This window comes from Schistocerca serialis, chromosome 4 (genome assembly GCF_023864345.2).
Source record: "Schistocerca serialis cubense isolate TAMUIC-IGC-003099 chromosome 4, iqSchSeri2.2, whole genome shotgun sequence".
Taxonomy (NCBI): Eukaryota; Metazoa; Arthropoda; class Insecta; order Orthoptera; family Acrididae; genus Schistocerca; species Schistocerca serialis.
Window position 1 is genome coordinate 679596605 of NC_064641.1, and position 25082 is coordinate 679621686.

Genomic DNA, 25082 nt, shown 5'->3' on the forward strand with positions numbered 1-25082 from the left:
TATCGTGCTTGCAAAGATGGACCTCGCCATGGACGTCGGGAGCGAAGTTGCTCATCATGCAGCCTATGCGCACAGTTTGGGTCGTAACAAGACGTCCTGTGGCTGCACGAAAAGCACTATTCAACTTGGTGGCGATGCTGTCAGGGTTCCTCCGAGCTATAATCCCTAGGTAGCGGTCATCCACTGCACTAGTAGGTCTTCTGTGGCCTGCTGAGGCACGCCATCGACAGTTCTGCTACATGTCCGAACAACATCGCTTTGGTTCACTCCGAGACGTCTGGACACTTCCTTTGTCGAGAGCCCTTCCCGGCACAAAGGAACCATGCGGACGCGGTGGAACCGCGGTAGTTACCGTACAGGCATGGTCGAACTACAGACAACACGAGCCGTATACCTCCTTGCTCGTGGAATGACTGGAACTGATCTGCTGTTGTACCCCTTCCGTCTAACAGGCGCTGCTCATGCGTGGTTGGGCGGGTTTAGTGACATCTCTGAACAGTCAAAGGGATTGCGTCTTTGATACAATATCCACAGTCAACGTATATCTTCAGGAGTTCTGCAAACCGTAATGATGAAAAACTTTTTTAAATGTCTGTAATTAAAAGCAGTTCAATTCTTAAGCAGTACCCACACATCTGACCGGTCTATTTCTGAAAACTTCAGACGTTAGTCTTTCTCTCCGAATGAATAAGACAGCCAAATTGAACATAGTGTATCAAATTACAGTAGGGCAGTGAGATTTTACCTGTGTTGAGCAGAACTGTAACACACTTTAATTATGTTCGCGATTTCCCAGATTCACGTTCCGGCTGTCTTAGCACGTAGTCGAATATCAGCTGCACGTTCGGCTGTCCTCGCTGATGCCTTGCCATTCCACGCACGGTGATACAGAATAGTCGAGCAGCAACTGACGGACACAGGTACCGTCCCCGCGCTGACCGCCTCACCACCAGCTGCAGGGTCCACTGCTTTCCATGCTGCGTGTGTCAGCGGCCAGCGATAGAGTACTGCTCAGATCGGTGTGTCCTCTCTTGACCACAGCTACTCGCAGACAGCCACACCAAGCTCGTGCTCTCCACTCTGTCCGCAGCCCCACTCTTCAACACCGCTCTCCAACTGCTCCACCTCTGCAGCAGTCGGATATCGATTATATAGGCCAGCTGCTTAGCATGTTCTCAGAAAAACAGACGAAAAACTAGAGCTCGACTGGGATCTAGAATGTTTGCTACTTCGACACGTCTCACATGTACTCCAACCAGTTTTCACCGAATTAACAAGTAACGAAAAAACCCATGATCATTTCATGCATTGCAAAGCAAGACCATCGCTAGTGCGGCCGTGCCAGTATTAATTGGATAGCTCCTGTCATCGGGAAACACCTAATATTGTCATAGACACATTGGCAATAAGTTCAGCCGTGATTCATTACAAAAAGAACATTTCAGTATCAATCTGTCCATCAGGCACAGATTTCAATAGCCGGTTGCAGTACTCACGTCGAGTAACAGTGTATTTGTCAGTCGACGAACTACCGTTACTCTGTAAGATTTCTGTTCCAGATTGTGCCGATGTTATTGACAAAAGAATTTGATGCTGATGTACTGTGGTTTTCTGTGCTACCGATTTTGCTACCGCAACTGGTTGGATTATGGAACTGCTACAGAAATAAGTTAGTGCAATGTATCCCAACGCTGGTTTATTGCAACACGTAAAGTATATGTTGAGTTTAGCTTAGAGATGTATACGAATCTATCCTAGCTGAGAACAAATTCCCATAACAAAACATTCCCTTCCAGAATGAAACACCCGTCCAGACTTAACCCATTACCGACATCTTTGTACTGAGGGCTGCAGCAGTTTCTATCCTCGTGGGCTGTTTGCTGCAGGCAGTTGATTCCAAACTGGTGGCAAAGTGCGAACTTCGGACTGCGTGGGTGATGTATTCTGGTTCCTGCTGAAGATGACCTCTATTGTTGCTGGCGAAGAACGAGGTGACGAATCTCACGATGTACTCTTGCTACCCAGCGAGGATTTATCACTTTTAGGCTCGCCTGGATGTAGGCTATTGCGCTACCCTACTGTGACGGAAGGGTGGGCTAACCAGCAGGGGTAGCCGCGTGGGGGACAACTGAAGTGCTCAGTGGTCCAACGGCGTTTTCCGACTTCCTTCTAAGGCCGCTCCTAACCCGCTTCGTTTGACTGAAGCCAATATACCGCCGTCTAGAGACCGAAAAAAAGGGTCACAGTGTATGCGACGATCGGAGCCTCCATCCACGGCTTTGATTTCCATGCAACGACGCACGGCGCACGCAAAGTACGTGAAACGCCCTATATTTCAATGTAGTACATTAACTCATGTTTTTAATATATCAGAGTGAGAGAGCACATGGTTGCCGAATTAAAGTTTACTGACTTAGTGGTAAAGACTATTCCGCATTACATGGAATCGTCGTCTGTCCCTGGTCACTACAAACATACCTAAATATTGCTTTTAAGATTTCAAAATTAACTTTGGCTTTTATATCTATGCTATACAGGTAACTAATTTGGGTCGAATGTAACAGTATCTGTTGTTAGACGTAGCACATATTCCTATTTAATGTACGTTCAACTTACATTCAACGTGCATTAAACAGGAATATGTGTTGAGTTTTAAGTGAGTTTCTAAATAGCACACACACAGTCAAGGCACATTTAAAACTCACACCCATGCTCGAAGGTAGACCCACAGTATAGATCTTGATTTCAACCACTGTTTTGCAGTAGTCGTATTGTAACTGGTCGGGTTCTCGCAATGGTATCGTTTCCCGCTGTGGCTGCATCATCGTTTTTATCAGAAGTGTTTAGCTACAGGGTGATCAAAAAGTCAGTATAAATTTGAAAACTGAATAAATCATGGAATAATGTAGAAAGAGAGGTACAAATTGACACACATGCTTGGAATGACATGGGGTTTTATTAGAACCAAAAAAATACAAAAGTTAAAAAAATGTCCGGCAGATGGCGCTTCATCTGATCAGAATAGCAATAATTAGCATAACAAAGTAAGACAAAGCAAAGATGATGTTCTTTACAGGAAATGCTCAATATATCCACCATAATTCCTCAAAAATAGCTGTAGTCGAGGAATAATGTTGTGAACAGCACTGTAAAGCATGTCCGGAGTTATGGTGAGGCATTGGCGTCGGATGTTGTCTTTCAGCATCCCTAGACATGTCGGTCGGTCACGATACACTTGCGACTTCAGGTAACCCCAAAGCCAATAATCGCACGGACTGAGATCTGGGGACCTGGGAGGCCAAGCATGACGAAAGTGGGGGCTGAGCACACGATCATCACCAAACGACGCGCGCAAGAGATCTTTCACGCGTCTAGCAATATGGGGTGGTTCTAATAAAACCCCATGTTATTCCAAGCATGTGTATCAATTTTTACCTCTCTATCTACATTATTCCGTGGTTTATTAAGTTTTCAAATTTATACTGACTTTTTGATCACCCGGTACATAAAATAACGAAGGGTTCTCGTGGAATACAGTGTGGTTTATTTTGCATAAACTGCTAAATCTCTACACATCGTTAGCGTCACGGAATGAACTTTCATTGTCTAAGCTATCAGTACACAAGGTGCAAAGTCCTATTATGTATCTAAAAACTATACAAAAACGAGCTCGAATCTCAATAAATGAAACTAAAAAAATAATTTTAAGAAACTGGACGATCGACTCATATTCTTTCAGCGAAGAAAAAAATTTCAGAATCGTCTAATTGTCTCTTACATAAAGCAACAATCCTCTAAGGTCATAAATGCAAAAAGATTAGCTACAACTTTGTTAGGAGTGATGATACCGATAATTTTTGTAACTCTGTCATAGTAATGATCAACTTCATCGCTTTCATGTAAAGCTAAGAAGTTTACCATCAGTTTTACTTTACTATAGACCGACAATATTTTGACTAATATAATTTTGGGTATTTGGCCGCGTCATTATAAGCTACTGAAGCAACTAAAATGCCGAAGTTTCGATTGACTTGTTGTGGTGAGGGCATTTAACTGTTCAACTGCACCAATATCCAAAATTATTTTGTTCAGAATGACACCGTCTTTGAAAGCCTACGAACTTACGTTCTGTGGTGCAATGGTTCGCAACCATACAGCAAGCGCTGGCCTATTACAAAATGTGATTTAGTCTAAGTTCGCCTGTCATCTGTCTTGTGTTGCAGCCGCTGCCTGATGTGTTCGCTGGCGTCCGTCTGGTTCTTCCTCCTGCCACCACCGACGAGGAGGCGCTGCTGCGCCGCTACTTTGTCGGGTATCCTTTTATTGCGACAAAATGTGAGTGGTAATCGAGTTTGGTGGTCACGTCGTGTTAGTTACCAAATGACTATGGCTGTTAGTTGTTGTTGAGTGAAACGACTGCTTAGTTTTGATATCACGGAGTCCACATTTTTTTCACAATACTTTGCGTTTTTCTCAGACTTAAAGTTTAACATCAGTTACACAAGATCGTACCTTGTATATAAATATTATTATTATTATTATTATTATTGCACCTGTTGACAGAATTAAATTCATTTTATTACCAGTATTTACTTCAACGAGAGCAAATGTGAGGTAGATAAGTTGAACTGACATTAGCTAACGGATACAACACTCAACAATTCGACAACTACCATAGTATAGTTTGTTTCAGAATAAAAGTAACGCCCAAATAAAGAAACACCAATAGCTAAGATTTGATGATGTGCCTAATTGTAAGCTTTTGACATTGTGCTAGAGCTGCATGATTATTAGGTGCTAGCTGTACGCTATGGTCAACATAAGTTCGTATCTTCACGCTGGAATAACTGGCTTCTTTTGGAGAATGTATAATATGAAGAGCATTCAATAAGTAATGCAACACTTTTTTTTTATTTTGTGTTGTAATGCATCATATTATTCTCCACTCTTTTGGCCACAAAGCCCTATTTGTCAGCACAATCTCCGACCAATGCGGCCGTCTTACGCCACATGGTACCACTCTACTGGTCGATATCGGAGCCAGTGAGTTGCTGCATCATCCGCATACTTCGTCTCGCGAAATGCATCCTGCATTGAGCCAAACAGATGGAAGTTGGAAGGTGTGAGATTCGGGCTGTAGGATGCAAGAGAAAGAACTATCCAATGAAGTTATGTGAGTTCCTCTCGGGTGGTCAGACTTGTGTGAGGCCTTGAGTTGTTGAGACGTCCAGTTGTGCAGCACGGTGTTTGATTGTAATCCGTCGATCACCTCGAATGAGTGAGTGCGCACGTTCCAACTCTGCTGGAATCACAGCTGTGTGCGGCCGGCTGGCACGCGGGAGATCGAACAGTTTTGCGCGACTTTGTTGCGATGATGACATATGTTTCGCTCAAAGACTCATCGTGCTTTTGTTCACTGCCGGGTCTACGTAGATATTCTACAAGTGCCTATGAGTATCCGAAAAAAAACGCCTCAATGACAGCTCTCTACTTGGAACATACACTATGTGATCAAAAGTATCCGGACACCCCCAAGAACATACGTTTTTCATATTTGATCTCACGTACTGCCAGGTACTCCATATCAGGTACCCCACTAGTCATTAGACATCGTGAGAGAGCAGAATGGGGCGCTCCGCGGAACTCACGGACTTCGAACGTGGTCAGGTGATTGGGCGTCACTTATGTCATACGTCTGTACGCGAGATTTCTACACTCCTAAACATCCCGAGGTCCACTGTTTCCGATGTGATAGTGATGTGGATATGTGAAGGGACACGTACAGCACAAAAGCCTGATCTGTTGACTGACAGAGACCGCCGACAGTTGAAGAGGGTCGTAATGTGTAATGGGCACACATCTATCCAGACCTTCATACAGGAATTCCAATCTGCTTCAGGATCCACTGCAAGTACTATGACAGTTACGCGGGAGGTGAGAAAACTTGGATTTCACGATCGAGCGGCTGCTCATAAGCCACACATCACGGCGGTAAATGCCAAACGACGCCTCGCTCGGTGTAAGGAGCGTAAACATTGTACGACTGAACAGCGGAAAAAGGTTGTAAGGAGTGATTTTCACGGTATACAATGTGGCGATCTGACGGCAGGGTGTGGGTAGGGCAAAATTCCCGGTGAACCTCATCTGCCGGCGTGTGTAGTGGCAACAGTAAAATTCGGAGGCGGTGCTGCTATGGTGTGGTCGTGTTTTTCATGGAGGGGGCTTGCACCCCTTGTTGTTTTGCGTGGCACTACCACAGCACAGGCCTACATTGATGTCTTAAGCACGTTCTTGCTTCCCACTGTTGAAGAGCAATTCGGGGATGGCGATTGCATCTTTCGATACGACCGAGCATTTGTTCGTAATGCACGGTCTGTGGCGGAGTGGTTACACGACAATGACATCCCTGTAATGGATTGGCCTGCACAGAGTTCTCACCCGAATCCTATAGAACACCTTAGGGATGTTTTGGAACTGCGACTTCGTGCCAGGCCGTACCGACCGACATCGATACTTCTCAGTGCAGCGCTCCGTGAAGAATGGGCTGCAATTCCCCAAGAAATCTGCCAGCACCTGATTCAACGTATGTATGCGAGAGTGGAAGCTGTCATCAAGGCTAAGGACGGGCCAAGACCATATTGAATTCCAGCCTTACCGATGGAGGGCGCCACGAACTTGTAAGTCATTTTCAGCCAGGTGTCCAGATATTTTTGATCACATAGTGCACCTCCGCTACATAGGCCATTTTGAAGGCTACTTATAGCGCCGCCACCCGTCGGAACTTCATAAAACTATATGGGCTGAAGCGGGAATATTTCACAATGTTCCACAACTACCGAAACTGGCAGAGAAAAAATGTTGCATTACTTATTGAGCATCCTTCGTAGTTCTGTCGTTACACAGGGTATAAAGAGAACGCTGGTAATAAGTTTAGAGCAGGGTAGGGGACGCCGAATCGAGCAAAATGTATCAACTATCCACAGGTCGGAAATGCACCTTTGTGCAGCTGCAAGCATAAAACTGCTGCCTATCACCCAACCGCACACAAAAGTGTGCACACTTAACCTAATGTACCCAGCTATTACCTGTTAGGCTAAAGAGGGCAGTTATTGGTTAAAGTAGATCAAATAAATTGTTGAACCTGAATAGTTAATGCCAGGTAAACTTTAAAATCATATCAGTGGATAAGATTTTTTCTGTGATGTTTACTGAGTAAATAAAGCGCAGCTATTAAATCAACTACACTTAGAATTGTTTGACTGCCATAAGCTACTGCAGACTACTGTAGTTTTCATAATAGCTTTGGTCAGTAAAGGTCATTCCCACATTACCTGTGCGTTAGGTATGTTGCATACCTGTCGGGCGTTACTCCATAATGATCACTTGCATGCAATCATTGTCTTTCCCCCAAAAGACCAGAAGCGGTGAACAATCTAGAAACTTTTCGAGGATTTATAAATGGCTGGGTAACCTATGGAACAATTTTGTTCTGCATAGTTCTCCTCCTGTCTGTTACTTACAAATGAACAGTTTTTACAGCAAAATTGAAGTTGTGATTGTGTAATTCAGGTTTCATTTGAAAATTGTTTGGTTGTAACGTGGAACAGAGGGATGTTGTAGTAAAACTAAAGACAACAATAGAAATTTGTCATACAGTACCAAAATACACAATTCCCTCAACAAAAAGGTATAATAAAAGAACTGAAAAACAAAAATTTTCAAACATAGCTTCAATACTTCATCCAACTTACATAAAAAATGTTTCTCTTATTCATAAACAACTTTCGTATTTATCATTAATAATAGAAATGTTATGTTTGTGCATGTAGACTGTTGCTGCATGAAAAGTAATTGCTTTGGTTACATAAAAATCCAGAAGTTAAGAGGTAACCTTACTGTAAGGTTATGAAGTACACAATGAACTAAACTGAATGATATGTGGTAAGGATATAAAATAGACATTGGACTAATACTGAATGATGTATGGTAACAATCAAAAAATGAAGAGATGACGTCAGCTCCGAGTTTCTCTCTTACACGTTCATTTATGTTTCTTACCCCACTAATGCTATCAATGCTACCGCTGATCCTACCATTTTTTTAGTCATTTATGTATGGTACCAAAACTACCAACTGTAGTATTAGTAGAACACAACTCTAGCTACACTAGAAGAACAGCAATTCAATTAATTTTTTAAGGCAATAAAATGCACTACAGAAACAGCACTGTGCTGAAGTTGTCGACGTGCGGGGGTGTACTGTAAACTCCACTGTTTTTAATAATGAAATGTGTAGGCCAGTTTTTTTAAAATTTTTTCTAATGTGCAGAAAGTTACAGTGAATATCACAACAAACATACAATATCAGTAACTGTATACTAAGATGCTCATGAAAAGTAAAACAGAAATTACTTTTTCGTCTATCTTTGTTTACTTAAGTATTTTTCTTCTTCCTACACTCATCCCGCATCTTCATGGGATGGCATGTTAATTTGTATGTGCCAATGTTAGTAGCAGGTGACTGGATTCATTTCCTGTCGCCACCCACTTCCCTCCAAGACAGAGTTGTGTTCTGTCATCTGTCTACAACTAGTGTTAGTCCATGTGAAAGTGTGAGAGAGTTTCTGAAATATTTGCGAATTATGTAAATAATGCAGGATGAGGGTACCAGCCCAGCATTCACATTGTGGGAAGTGGGAAAGCGCCTAAACATTCAATCCATGCTGGCCTGGCACACGGGCCCTCGCCATTAATTCGCCCGGCGGTTTTTTTCCAAGGCCGTCGCGCTTCTTTGAATCCTTGGAGATGCGTGTAACGCGCGCGGCTACTGCATATGGGCGGGTTCTTTTGTTTTCTTAAATATCTATTCCTGCGGTAAATGCTTGACATTTCTAGCATCACTACAAACTTGACATAAAGTCGCGTTTATTACAGCTAAGTTGTGTTGATTTCTGGTAGGATTGGCAGTACCTTCACAATGGTGCGTTTCCTACCTTCGGTTATCTGGCAAACTTTGCTCGATTCGGTGTACGTCGTGATGGCGGCTATCGCTGAAACAAATGGTCATCGGTTATATAATTTTTTTTCGCCAATTTAACCTCATTGTTAAACCGCTCAAAATAACTGATTTTCGGTTTTTTATTCCTGGTATTTCCTGTACTTAGAAATCGAACAAAAAATAAAAAATTTCTACTCTCTCAGTTTCGAGATACATAGAATCAAACTATTAAATTAAGCAGCAAATGAAACTTAGCCCATCCACTGCTTGCTGTTATTCTCGAGAGGTAGTAAGTGGTTGAATAGTATTAAAAAATTATCATTATTCTCGTATTGATTCTAAATTTCTAAAACTGTGCTCTAAAATCATGTTGTAATCGGGAATCATACCATTGTTTCTGCAGTACGAATAGTCAGTCGTAAAAGGTGAACACTGTGGTTGAAGAACTCTGTTTTTGGGACTAATTTGTCCGTTTTCAAGTGATACAAGGGGATAATAGCATATTACGTAGACACAGGCGGCAGATCAGCTACGCTGTATTGTGTGCCATGAATAAAATGGTGCGAAGTCTTTTATTACTGTTACCATAATTTCCTTCCTCTTTTATTGTTTCATATAACTGGCAGACAGAACTTCAATTTTTTAAAGCAAATGAAGAATTGTACTTCATTGCTACGTCACTTGGTAAAAATATTTCCAGGTTAGGGTTGGTACCATTGTACAATATATTGGATGTCCGGCGACTACAGCGAGAAACTGCCGTGTGGACCAGGTGGGGGCAAGTCATACACTGCACGTACACGCGTGCCTTACGCCACGACACACGGCAACAGGGACGTTATTGCCTCAGCAGTCCTGCACCAATTCTGACGCCTGTGTTTGGTGCTCGTTTCTGTTGGCGTTGTTATTAAAATAGCACTGATCACTTTCCACATTATTTTAACGCAATATTTTAAACCAATGCACTTTTCACGAGTAAAAATTACTCAGTTTTTAAAAAATGTTTATTAAAAAACGAAAAATTTTAGCGCTACTGCTATGGCTAACTGATATCTCATTTTTTATTCAGTTATTAGTAAAAAATAAAAAAAACCTGTTATAACCGAGACCGAATAAATACCGAAAAATAAAGGTTATTCAGAACTGAAATACTGGTATCAGTTGGTTGTAACAGATCGGTTTTCTAATCCCTAGCGTCCTATGCCGCCCTCTGACTTCTTTATGAGGTTTCTTTCTGCAATCTCTATATTACAACTAGCTATACCCGACGAACTTCGTTCCGCTTCTGAAAATCTTTATATGTTATTGCTGACCCAGAAAACGTTTTCCCATATAAATTATCTCTAGTCTATGAGAATAATGTATACGTGTAACACAATGTATACGTGTAACACGATAGCCGTTGTTGGCGGGAGCTCGTGACAGAAACAATAATAATGGCCGAAAACTGTGTAGGGAGTGAGAAAAGACTTAGGGGGAAGTCCGACAGTATCGGCCATTATTAGTTCTAGCGTTTCTGCGGTAGATCGCGCGTATTTAACAATTGCAGCCGATACACGGCTCGTCCTTGAACATACAAATATAGCAGCAATTTCGTGTCGAAACGTGTTCGCCAGCATTATGAATAAGGCCAAGCGCACAACATCGATTTTTATCGTACGTAAAAGTATTGCACGATTAAATTCTTTTAGAGGAACAAAGGAGTGCATAGGAACTTCTTTGTCCACTAAAAGAATTTGATAGTACGATAAAAATCGATGCGTGTGCTCTAGGCCTAAATGTCGGTTTGGCAAATGACGCGTGCTTCCTAGTTAAACTTCTCGGTCTAGTTACCTTGATTCAAAGAGGGATATTCGAATCATTACTTTTGGTACGGTTTCTGCCATTAACTATCTATTGAATCGTGAAAGCCTATCATCGGTAGACACCTGGCGGGGATAACTGATAAAATGATAATTTATCAGTCATCGACTTGGGTTGAACATTATTAAATTTTAAAATCGCTATTAAAAATAGGGGTTGGTTGTAGAAGGGTGAAAATTTAGGGTTGTGTGTATTTTTTAATGTCACATCATAAAAAAATAAAAACTTCTAACCAGAAAATAAGAAATTTTTTTTTGGGGCGGATCAGCCTTATCACCTAGAGGTATGAAAAATAGATTACGACCGATTCTCAGACGTGCCGAATATACATGTAAAATTTCATCAAAATCGATTGAGCCGTTGATCAAGTGATAATTGATGAGTTACCGACCGGGGTTGAAAATTATTAAATTTGGTTGGTGGTAGAAGGTTGAAAATTTAGGGTTGTGTGTACTTTTTAATGCCAAATCATAAAAAAATAAAAATAAAAAGTTCTGTCCAAAAAAATAAGAAAATTTTTTTGGGGGTGGACCACCTTTATCACTTAGGGGTATGATAAATAGATTACGACCGATTCTCAGACCTACCGAATGTACATGTGAAATTTCATCAGAATCGATCGAGCCGTTTTGGAGGAGTACGGCAACTAACACTGTGACACAAGAATGTTATATTTAAGGCTTAGCACCCACACATGGAGTATTGCAAAATGCATTTGTTGCAAAGTAAATACCGCTCTTAGCGACTGCAGTTAATTACCTTTCTACTGTCTTCATAGTTCGTAAATTGCTCAGCACGCTGTTTCCTGTCCTCTGTAGAGGCTTCCCCTGCCGAAAGCGCTTTCCATTGAATATTCCGCACCAGTTCCTTTGTTCGTTTACCGCGAAATCCGGCCGTGAGACGCAGCGCAGCTTAATTGGAAGGTTTCCTTTTCTTAAATAAATTGTCTGTGCCGTAAATCGGGAGCGAATTTGAAGCTACAAGCCCCGCGTGGCCGTTTGTCTTCCGCGGACCACTCGGTTGGCCCAGCTGCATGATTAACGCTGCAGATCTTCGCAGTCCTGGAGGGGCTGTCGCGGAGGCATCCGGACGCTGCAGTAAAATGATGTCATTCCTGGCGTAATATCTTCCAGCGTCTTTTGTGGGAAGTATCTCCGGTGTTAATAACGGCATTTGAAGAAGCGCACGTCCAGCAGTTTCATTTTGAGCGTTGGTTTCAGTTTTCATGGTCCCAATTGTTACATTTACTTTTCTACTTCCACTAAGATTATAGTCCACGACGTCTATGGTTTCTCATTATGCGATTCGATATACGAACAAAGCGCCCCTCCTTCAGATCTCATCCCACTCGTCCTTCCGGTTCGTCCTGGTTTCACCAAAATTCTTGAGACTATCCTCACCCAACGATTCCATCAACACATAGCAACACATTCACCTATTCCCAACATCCAATGCGTTCTCCTTTCTAACGACTTAATAGACGACTGATTCCTTCTTTCCAAATTATCTCCCATCAACTAAGTAAACTATTTTCCACGCTTTTTGTTTCTCTACACATCGAAAAAGCCTCTGACAAGGTGTGACAATCTGGTGTAATCTTCAAACTCAAAACTGTTTAGAATTTGAAAATAAATTTATACACAATCAGATGCAGTAGGTATGTGAAACTGTATCACAAGCGCCATACGAGACATGTTTCTTAGTACGTTTCTTTAATTCAAACTGGGCAGTCCTAAATAAAATTATCTATTACTATATGTTGATGACACACTGCTACTAGTAGATGAAGATGAGGAAGACAACAAATAATCAATCAGCAACTAAACAACTTGAAAAAAATGGCTCTGAGCACTATGGGACTTAACATCTGTGGTCATCAGTCCCCTAGAACTTAGAACTACTTAAACCTAACTAACCTAAGGACATCACACACATCCATGCCCGAGGCAGGATTCGAACCTGCGACCGCAGCAGTCTCGCGGTTCCGGACTGAGCGCCTAGAACCGCTCGGCCACCGTGGCCGGCAAACAACTTGAAGCCTAACATAAAATTCACAATGGTTACATAGCAAAACAAATCGATAAACTTTTTAAACCTAAAAATGAGCAACGAAAACAGTCACCACCAATAGAAAATGTATAGAAAGCTACCACGAGTGACATTATCATCAATAAAAAAATTTCCCACCCAAATCCGCATAAGAATGGATGTTTCAAATCAGTGAGTAACAGAATTTTAAATTTACCTCGCGTTAATAATACGATACAAAATGAAACAAAAACGCTGCAGTTACATAGCGCAACGAAATAACTTCAACCCCAAAATAGTGCTAAAATTATGTGAACAGTAGGGTCCACACAAAACGAAAAACAGAAGCCATACGTAAAGAGATAACATTAACAAGGGAAGAAAAAACTACCTACCCATGTTACAGCATCATACATAAGCCAAATATCGGAAAAGATGAACAATTTGTGTGAGAAAACAAAAATAACACTTAGTAGGAATAAAAACTTAAAGACAAAATTATGAGCAACAAAAAATATCTCCACTTTTTCAAATCCAGGCGTCTAGGAACTTACTTGTGACGACTGCAATAAATTTTGTATCGGGCAAACAGGTGGAAATTTCCGAATCAGATTTAAAGAACGTATACGAAATCGCAAAAGCAACCAGTCTACATTTTACTTGCATTTAAAAAATGCGTAAAATTTTTACACGACGTATATAAGGGACACTCAATCAACATTTTGGAAATTTACATTCCCTCACAAAAATACGTGCAAGACATCCTCAAGAAAGAAAAAGATTTTAAACTTAAAAAATACCACGAAAATGTTACTGGCGTTATTAAAGAAAAACGGTAAATTATCGCCATAAACACAAAACCATAGAACACTTAAATTACAAGTAAAAACAAACCACAAAAATATTATCTCTGAAAAATGAAACGTAATCCGTGAATTTCCGCGAAATGGAAATTCCATTGTAAACATATAGCATCACTGGAGTCGAAGCTGTCAGAAAAGCTGTCAAAAATAGTTTTATATGATTACACAAATACAAAGTAAACATATAAATAACATGATGCAGTATTAAAAAAAATGGTAACAGACATTTAAGCTCCCAGGACCACGACATACCACCTAAGACGTAAGCGTAAGATGCCATATGTAGACATTAACATAGACGTAAGAAACAATATTATACCTGTTATACCATCTTCGCAGGTACACTTGATACTGGCAAATCGCCGAAACGAGTTCGTCGTGTAACTTTTATCACTGCGAATAAATAAATAAACAGTGTAGCAAAAAGCTTTTAATTGAAATAAAATGTCTTAATAACTCAATAAAATACTTGGGGCTAATCCTTGACGGAAAACTAAGCTGAAATGCACACTTCCTGACCAGCCACCACAAAACGCGTAAGTGACTAAAACTACTTACAAGCCTTTTCTGGGACCTACATCCTTTTACCTTCATCAGCACCCATAAATGGTTCATTCTTTCCATACAAACATATTCTAATGTCGCCTGGATCTCTGCCCCATCCCGTTCCCCTCCAAATTTTATAGATCTTTTAAAATAGTAGAAACGCATGCACCCATCTTGCCCTTCCCATCTCTCGTCCTGTAAAAACTCATCCATTTCCTACACCTCTTTTTCCTTGTGCATAGGCGAATCCAGTACATCAAAGGAAAACCCCGCTCACAGATCCCAATATCCTACCTGTAACTAAACCTAAGCTGTGCCACTACACTCATATCCCACTCTGCATGCACCGCCATGGCTTAGCACATTGGACTCGCATTCGGGAGGGCGACGGTTCAAATCTGCGCCCGACGATCCTGATTCAGGTTTTCCGTGATTTCCCATAATCGCTCCAGGCAAATGCTGATACGATTGCTTTGAAATGTTGCGGCTGATTTCCTTCCTCATCCATGAAACATTCCGAGTTCTGTTCCATCTCTAATGACGTTGATGCCAACGGGATGTTAAACCTAATCTACCTTCCTTTCTTCCTCCACGCTCCACGCTCTCCCTCCGGAACTTCAACGAGCTTCCACTTCCTAACCATCAAATTAGTACTGATATATATTTTTCCTACCAGACATAGCCTACAACGCTCTATCCCACAGTTATACATATGTTTCCCATCGTTTTTCTGTAGTAAAAATGCTCGCGTTCAGTATATAAGCTACGCCACACGCAGTTCTTCATTATCCAATTATTCTAAACGATTTTACATCTTTTAATACGAACTTAGCTGTTTTCCGTACATTACTGGCACAATCATTACGAAATCGGAGCGCTGTCATCGTCACCCCTTTATATTATTAACTACCAGTAAATGATTGGTCTGAATTGAGAATATGTGAAACTGTCGTGTACGTATAGTATTTTAACACGAAATAATCTCTTGATTCTCTTATGCAGTACAACTTTGTAAAAGAAGTAACAGCTTGGCAGACGTCGGTTGTATCCGCTACCATCGCGCTCCCTTGTGGGAAATCGAAATAAGAATAAGGAAGAAAAAATATTTTTGATGTATTTCGCAATCATACAGGGAGTGAATGTTACGTAATCAGTGAGTGATCTGCTTCTTGTTAACGCTTGCCCTGGGATTCTCCGTGCTGTAATTATCTTTGAGTTACTGTCGTCTGATTTCTACTCCCTATTAACTGTTAATAACGCCCCTGCCGACTGTATCGCGAGAGATGGTGCGTTACTTTCGGTGACTGCTGGCTGTTAGCGCCTGTCTCGGGTGACTTCATTAGGACGACAGTAACTAGACGCAGTGATTACCTGGACGCCTTCGATCCACCTGTTGCAGCGGCTTGTTAACGTCCCAGCACCGGTAGCGTTGGGGCGCCACGTGTCCTTTCCTTTGTGTGCGCTTTCGGCGTTATTTTTCATAATTTTAATGAGCCATGCGGAGCTAGTTAGATCTCATTAGGAAACAGAACTACCGGAGTTTTGTGTCTCTGTTATCAGGAGGGGACACGATTGCCTCAGGGTGCGAAACGACGAGCACGTGAACACCGTCTCCTTTGATCTGTACGGCTTAACGAGTAGCCACTGCAGATTGACGTAAGACCTTCGGACATCAGAAGACTGATCTTCCTCAGACGCACTTTACACCTGATTTGGAACTGAATCTCCTTCCGATACCAAGGTCACATGAGGCGATACAACCTAATTTATGTCTACGTCTGGGAACAAAAACTGCGGACAGCGTAATATTTCGTATAAGTATTTAGACGTGGAAAAGAATAGGATAAATAATACGAAACTTGGTCATTAGTGTTTATTTCTCACTAGTTGTGCCCGGCATGTGTTGCAGTGTCTTTTCTTTTTTATAAGTGGGTACACATATGCAAATTAGACACATTTATATGTACAAAATAAATGAAAAACAATTATTTCTGTGCATTAAATGAAATTTGAAAAAGCTTATTCTAGTGATTTTGGATATGCAGTATTTTTGTCTTTCCGTCTTCTGCAGATACAAATAAATTCTTCAGCTGTCCCACTCGTGAGCGTGAGACATATGACAATGTGTTACATGAGGCGTCTCTTCTAAGAGTTGCCAAGAGCATTTTCTCTGGTGTTTCAGCAGATATTTGCAATTTCGTTTCTGCATTGTGTATCTGGACTCAGTCCAGACAAATAGCGCTCATCACGTCTTTCATGCGACGTCCAGTGTCGGGGGAAAGCGTTGGTTTGTTACCTGTTACAAACAAAATAATTTTTAAAGTGGAGTTTTACATGCCCATTCGATAGAGCGGTTCCAGATTAGCCTGGGTCGATATTCGCTGTGTCGGTACGTATTACCGGGGCAGTAAAACTCGAAGAATCACCAGCGGCAAGACTGTCCTGGTCCGCGCTGACTTCTACCGCCAAGCATGCAGCGCTAGTGACTCGCTGTATTCTTGTTTTACTGTCCCTGTTAATACTTATCGATAAAATGAATATCGAACTAGTCTACTTTGGAAGGCTCTGTCCAATGAGCATATAAGATGGAAACAAAGCGACGTTCATGTTGACACTGGGCGTCTCTGAAAGACGTGGCGAGCAGTATTTATTTGGGCTGACTCCAGTTACACAATGCAGAAACGAAATTGCAAATATCTGCCGAAACACCAGAGAGAATGGGCTTGATATCTGTAAGGGCAGACACTCTAGATCCTCATGGAAAAAATCCTGACACCAAGTGGGAGTTGAGCGGTATAAGCAGAAGTTGGTAGGTGTGTTTCAACATCTGAAAGATGATGTCTATTCAAATTTCGCACCTGTCGCTAATAGCGCCACTATGAGGATGCAAATTAGGTTTGCTTTAAATACACGCTATAACGGGCTTGAGCGTTAGTTACCTTTGAGACTGAACGTGGTAAGTTGATCTTAGTCAAGAATTCCTTTAAGGCGAGAAAGACGCCACTATTAGCACGTGACTAAGTTTGAGCGACGTCGTGTAATAGGGCTATACAGAGGAAAGACTAGGCAGTCATATAGCCACTGTTGATGACTGTAGACAGCAGTGGTCGCGACAATGTATGGTCGCAAGAAGACCGGGCTCTGGACGGTCACGTGATACTCCCGACCGGGAGAACCACCGTGTTCGGTGTATGGGTCTGGTGCATCGTATTGCATCTGAAGCAGCTACACACTCCAAAACAAGTTTTGCATCACCTCAGTTCGGAGAGTTCCGGGACCTTTGCAAAAAACTGGAATAAAGATCAACATAATCATCATTTCCGCCCTTTTTATTGCTCATATAAACCACACATTATATGTTGTACCACCACACTGGGAAACCTTCAGAGGTGGTGGTCCAGATTGCTGTACACACCAGTACCTCTAATGCCCAGTAGAACGCCCTCTTGAATTAATGCATGCCTGTGTTCGTCGTGGCATACTATCCACAAGTGCATCAAGGTACTGTTGGTCCAGATTGTCCCACTCCTCAACGGCAATTCGGCGTAGATCCCTCAAAGTGGTTGGTGGGTCACGTCGTCCATAAACACCCCTTTCCAGTCTATCCCAGGCACGTTCGATAGGGTTCATGTCTGGAGAACATGCTGGCCACTCTAGTCGAGCGATGTCGTTATCCTGAAGGAATTCATTCACAATATGTGCACGATGGGGAGCGCGAATTTTCGTCCATGAAGACGAATGCCTCGCCAATATGCTGCCGATATGGTTGCACTATCGGTCAGAGGATGGCATTCATGTATCGTACAGCCGTTACGGCGCCGTCCATGACCACCAGCGTCGTACATCGGCCTCACATAATGCCACCCCAAACCAGCAGGGAACCTCCATCTTGCTGCACTCGCTGGACAGTGTGTCTAAGGAGTTCAGCCTGACCGGGTTGCCTCCAAACACGTCTCCGGCGATTGTCTGGTTGAAGGCCTATGTGACGCTCATCGGTGAAGAGAACGTCATGGCAATCCTGAGCGGTCCATTCAGCATGTTGTTGGGCCCATCTGTACCGCGCTGCATGGTGTCGTGGTTGCAAAGATGGACCTCGCCATGGAAGTCGGGAATGAAGTTGCGCATCATGCAGCCTATTGCGCACAGTTTGAGTCGTAACACGATGTCCTGTGGCTGCACGAAAAGCGTTATTCAACATGGTGGCGTTGTTGTCTGCGTTCCTCCGAGCCATAATTCGTAGGGAGCGGTCATCCACTGCAGTAGTAGCCCTTCTGTGGCCTGAGCGAGGCATGTCATCGACAGTTTCAGTCCTTCCCTCTGTATCTCCTCCATGTCCGAACAACATCGCTTTGGTTCACTCCGAGACACCTGGACACTTCCTTTGTTGAAAGCGCTTCCTGGCACAAAGTAATACTGCGAACGCGATCGAACCGCGGTATTGACTGTCTAGACATGGTTAAACTACAGACAACACGTCCCGCCGGCCGGTGTGGCCGAGCGGGTCTAGGCGTGTCAGTCTGGAAGCGCGAGACCGCTACGGTCGAAGGTTCGAGTTCTGCCTCGGACATGGATGTGTGTGATGTCCTTAGGTTAGTTAGGTTTAAGTAGTATTAAGTTCTAGGGGACTGATGACCTCAGAAGTTAATTCCCATAGTGCTCAGAGCCATTTGAACAACACGTCCCTTCGTTTGATAGGCGCTGCTCATGCATGGTTGTATATATCTTTGGGCGGATTTAGTGACATGTCTGAACAGTCAAAGGGATTGTGTCTGTGATACAATATCCACTGTCAACGTCTATCTTCAGGAGTTCTGGGAAACGTGGTGATGCGAAACTGTTTTTTATGTGTGTATTTGAGCAGTAGTTGGTGTCAAAGTGACACAGGTCAACTGTTACAAATCGGTTACTTCAATGACAACTCCAAAAGACTCCCTGTACCGTGCATGCCATCAATATCAAACTACCGCCGTTTACGACTACAGTGGAGACAGGGGAGAGCACATTGGAGGGAAGGGTGGAGGTCTGTTGATTTATGATGAAAACTAGTTCTTCCTCGGTGCCTGTGATAACCGTGTATTGGTGAGGAAGAGTCCAATTGAAGGCTCGCAACTAACCAGTCTGCATGCCAGACACACCGGACCTACACCTGGACTTGTGGTCTGAGAGTGATTTCGTATGACAGCAGGTGCACTCTCGTGGTTATCCCACGCATCTCGACTGCAAAACTGTACGTCAGTCTGGTTATTCGACGTGTTATGCTGCCATTCATGAACAGCATCCTAGCGGGAGTTTTCCAACAGGATAACGCTCCCGCACATACCGCTGTTGTTATGCAACATGCCCTACGACATGTCGACATGTTGCTTTGGCCTGCCCTATCATCAGATCTGTCTCCAATCGAGCACATATCAGACTACAAATACAGCGTTATCCACTACAAACGTTAACCGTCCGTTTACTGACCGACCAAGTGCAATAGACATGGAACTTCATCCCACAAACTGACATCCGGTACCTGTACAACAACAATGCATACAGATTTGCATGCTTGCATTCAACAGTCTGGCGGCTACACTAGTTAGTAATGTACCAGCATTTCAAGTTTGCCTTGCCTTATCTCGTGCTTTCATCAACGTGTGATCTTGAAATGTTTATCACTTAAATATGTAGCCTAGAGAGATGTACACTACTGGCTATTAAAATTGCTACACCAAGAAGAAATGCAGATTATAAACGGGTATTCGTTGGACAAATATACGAGGGCAGTTCAATAAGTAATGCAATACATTTTTTTTCTCGGCCGATTTTGGTTGAAAAAACCGGAAATTTCTTGTGGAATATTTTCAAACATTCCCGCTTCGTCTCGTATAGTTTCATTGACTTCCGACAGGTGGCAGCGCTGTACGGAGCTGTTAAAATGGCGTCTGTAACGGATGTGCGTTGCAAACAACGGACAGTGATCGAGTTTCTTTTGGCGGAAAACCAGGGCGTCTCAGATATTCATAGGCGCTTGCAGAATGTCTACGGTGATCTGGCAGTGGACAAAAGCACGGTGAGTCGTTGGGCAAAGTGTGTGTCATCGTCGCCGCAAGGTCAAGCAAGACTGTCTGATCTCCCGCGTGCGGGCCGGCCGCGCACAGCTGTGACTCCTGCAATGGCGGAGCGTGCGAACACACTCGTTCGAGATGATCGACGGATCACCATCAAACAACTCAGTGCTCAACTTGACATCTCTGTTGGTAGAGCTGTCACAATTGTTCACCAGTTGGGATATTCAAAGGTTTGTTCCCGCTGGGTCCCTCGTTGTCTAACAGAACACCAAAAAGAGCAAAGGAGAACCATCTGTGCGGAATTGCTTGCTCGTCATGTGGCTGAAGGTGACAATTTCTTGTCAAAGATTGTTACAGGCGATGAAACATGGGTTCATCACTTCGAACCTGAAACAAAACGGCAATCAATGAAGTGGCGCCACACCCACTCCCCTACCAAGAAAAAGTTTAAAGCCATACCCTCAGCCGGTAAAGTCATGGTTACAGTCTTCTGGGACGCTGAAGAGGTTATTCTGTTCGATGTCCTTCCCCATGGTCAAACGATCGACTCTGAAGTGTATTGTGCTACTCTTCAGAAATTGAAGAAACGACTTCAGCGTGTTCGTAGGCACAAAAATCTGAACGAACTTCTCCTTCTTCATGACAGCGCAAGACCTCACACAAGTCTTCGCACCCGAGAGGAGCGCACAAAAATTCAGTGGACTGTTCTTCCTTATGCACCCTACAGCCCCGATCTCGCACCGTCGGATTTCCATATGTTTGGCCCAATGAAGGACGCAATCCGTGGGACGAACTACGCGGATGATGAAGAAGTTATTGATGCAGTACGACGTTGGCTCCGACATCGACCAGTGGAATGGTACCGTGCAGGCATACAGGCCCTCATTTCAAGGTGGCGTAAGGCCGTAGCATTGAATGGAGATTACGTTGAAAAATAGTGTTGTGTAGCTAAAAGATTGGAGAATAACCTGGTGTATTTCAATGCTGAATAAAACAACCCCTGTTTCAGAAAAAAAAGTGTTGCATTACTTATTGAACTGCCCTCGTATTATACTAGAACTGACATGTGATTACATTTTCACGCAATTTGGGTGCATAGATCCTGAGAAATCAGTACCCAGAACAACCACCTCTGGCCGTAATAACGGTCTTGACACGCCTGGGCATTGAGTCAAACAGAGCTTGGATGACGTGTACAGGCACAACTGCCCATGCAGCTTCAACACGATACCACAGTTCATCAAGAGTAGTGACTGGCGTATTGTGACGAGCCAGTTTCTCGACCACTATTGACCAGACGTTTTCAGTTGGTGAGAGATCTGGAGAATGTGCTGGCCAGGGCAGCAGTCGAACATTTTCTGTATCCAGAAAGGCCCATACAGGACCTGCAACATGCTGTCGTGCATTATCCTACAGTCGCAGGGATCGAATGAAGGGTAGAGCCACGGGTCGTATTACATCTGAAATGTAACGTCCACTGTCCAAAGTGCCGTCAGTGCGAACAAGAGGTGACCGAGACGTGTAACCAGTGGCACCCCATACCATCACGCCGGGTGATACGCCAGTATGGCGATGACGAATACACACTTCCAATGTGCGTTCACCGCGATGTCGCCAAAAACGGATGCGACCATCATGATGCTGTAAACAGAGCCTGGATTCATCCGAAAAAATGACGTTTTGCCATTCGTGCACCCAGGTTCGTCGTTGAGTACACCATCGCAGGCGCTCCTGTCTGTGATGCAGCGTCAAGGGTAATCGTAGCCACGGTCTCCGAGCTGATAGTCCGTGCTGCTGCAAACGTCGTCGAACTGTTCGTGCAGATGGTTGTTGTCTTGCAAACGTCCCCATCTGTTGAGTCAGGGATCGAGACGTGGCTGCACGATCCGTTACAGCCATGCGGATAAGATGCCTGTCATCTCGACTGCTAGTGATACGAGGCCGTTGGGATCCAGCACGGCGTTCCGCATTACCCTCCTGAACCCACCGATTCCATATTCTGCTAACAGTCATTGGATCTCGACCAACGCAATCAGCAATGTCGCGATACGATAAACCGCGATCGCGATGGGCTACAATCCGACCTTTATCGAAGTCGAAAACGTGATGGTACGCATTTCTCCTTCTTACACGAGGCATCACAACACTGTTTCACCAGGCAACGCCGGCCAACTGCTGTTTGTGTATGAGAAATCGGTTGGAAACTTTCCTCATGTCAGCGCGTTGTGGGTGTCGCCAACGGCGCCAACCTAGTGTGAATGCTCTGAAAAGATAATCATTTGCATATCACAGCATCTACTTCCTGTCGGATGAATTTCGCGTCTGTAGCATGTCATCTTCGTGGTGTAGCAATTTTAATGGCCAGTAGTGTATTTCCGAAATTTCATTACTCTACACTAATTATTTTTTGGTATTGTGACCTTTCCTTGCGCGTTGTGTGTGTGTGTGTGTGTGTGTGTGTGTGTATGTACGTATGTAACCACTTTTAATCCCTACATGCAAAAAGGAAAAAAGAAAAAAACATCCCGGGAAACTGTCGAAGGAAGTTTAATTACTGTACGACCACCTAACCACACAGTCTTCCATCAGACATCGCCGCACGTAACTGCTTTGGAATATGAAATTTCGTTCCTTCCTCGAACTATGAGCTATTAACTTATTGCATGGAGAGGCTTCCTCCACGGGCAATTTCAAGACGAACGGAAGGTGATAGTTTTGTCGGAGCCCAAGTAAAAAGTCTTTTGTTGTTGTTGTTGTTGTTGTTATTGTTGTTCGTGGTGGTGCTGGCGCTGGTACGGGCTTAAGTCGAACTGGTTTGATCTGCAGAGCAGTGGTGCAGGTATTGGCGAGCAGGTCTTTTCGTGGGCCAGCGCAGCTTCTGTAGCCCTTTCCAGTGCCCTTTCAGGCCTTGCCTTGGGACCTCCGCCGGCTGCAGACCGCATCGCGCTCCCCGGCGCGCCGGCCGTGGCCTTCCGCCCCGGCGGTCCTCCACTTCGCCGAGGGCCCTCGAGGCTGCACTCGCCTCTGGCGGGCCCTCAGCTGCCCCCGCCTCGCACTCTGCGCGCTGCGCGCTAAACGCCGGGCCCTGCCCTTTGTACCATCCTGTCTCCCAGCCAACACCGCAGCACGGGGTAGCGTTTGGTATGACTCTAAAGGAAAAAGACAATCTTCCTTAGGTGTGCGACTAACCTGTTCCTACATCGATGCCTTGCGACTCATCTTACGATACGTATCTTACCGTATCTGTCACTATTTCGCCCTCTCTTATTCCACTCACGAATGGTGCACGGAAGAACGACTGACGCTAAACCTTCGTATGTGCACTAATCTGTTTTTCACGTTGTGATCATTTCGCAAGCCGCATATGGGACGAAGTACGATGGAGTCTTTTTTGAGTCATCAAGTTTCCTACTGGTTTGATGAGGTCCTCCACGAATTCCTCTTCATCTCAGAACAGCATTTGCAACCTACGTCCTCAATTATTTGCTGGATGTATCTCAATCCCTGTCTTCCCATACACCTTATGGCTCCCTCTAGAACAGTGGACGGTATTCCATGATGTCTTGACATATGTTCTACCATCCTGTCCCTTCTTCATGTCAGTGTTTTCTTTATATTCCTTTCCTCGGCGATTCTGCGAAGTATCTCTTCATTCCTTACCTTAACAGTCCACCTGATTTTCAACATTCATCTGTAGCACCACATCTCAGATGGTTCGATTTTCTTCTGTTCCGTTTTTCCCACAGTGCATGTTTCACTACCATACGATGCTGTGCCCCAAACGTTTATTCAAATAATTTTTTTTCAAATTAAGGCCTATGTTTGATACTAGTAGACTACTCTTGGCCAGGAATACCCTTTTTGCCAGTGCTAGTCTGCTTCCTATGTCCTGCTTGCCCCGTCAGTCATTGTGTATTTTGCTGCCTAGTTTGCAGAATTCCTTAACTTCATCTACTTCGGTTTCACCAAACCTGACATTAACTTTCTCGCTGTTCTCATTTCTGCTACTTCGTACTACTTTCGCCTTTCTTTAATTTACTATCTGTCCATTTACTTTACTCATTAGACTATTTATTCCATTCAGCAGATCCTGTAATTTTTCATCACTTTCACGGGAGATAGCTATGTCATCAGCGAATCTTATCGTTGATGTCCTTCCACCTTGAATATTAAATCCACTCTCGAACCGTTCTTTTATTGCCGTAATTGCTTATTCGATGTGCAGATTGAACAGTAATGGTGAAAGCTACATCCGTGTCTTACTCCCTTTTTAATTCTTGCACTTCGTTCTAGGTCTTCCACTCTTATTGTTTCCTCTTGTCTCTTGTACATGTTGTATATTACCCGTCTATAGCTTACCTCCGTATTTCTAAGAATTTCGAACATCTTGCACCGTTTGATATTGTCCAACGCTTTTTCCAGGTCGACAAACCCTGTGAACGTGTCTTTATTTTTCTTGTCTTGCTTCCATTATCAAACGCAACGTCAGAACTACCTTTCTGGTGCCTGTGCCTTTATATTTCCTAAGACCGTCTAATACATCCTCAGTTTGTTTTTTGTTTTTGTATATATTATTCTCCCCCCCCCCCTCCCCCCCCTCCCCCCCTCCCCCCCTCCCATGAACCATGGCCATGGACCTTGCCGTTGGTGGGGAGGCTTGCGTGCCTCAGCGATACAGATGGCCGTACCGTAGGTGCAACCACAACGGAGGGGTATCTGTTGAGAGGCCAGACAA

General features: G+C 43.6%; 1 protein-coding gene across 6 annotated transcripts in view; it reads left to right on the forward strand.

Moving 5' to 3' along the window:
- Positions 1-25082, forward strand: part of LOC126473165 (DNA ligase 3) — a 651156-nt gene that overhangs the window by 544609 nt on the left and 81465 nt on the right. For all 6 annotated transcript variants that reach the window (XM_050100039.1, XM_050100044.1, XM_050100043.1 and 3 more), the window contains one exon: positions 4224-4312. In XM_050100039.1, coding sequence (XP_049955996.1) covers positions 4224-4312 — 89 coding nt within the window. The remainder of the gene's footprint in view (positions 1-4223; positions 4313-25082) is intronic.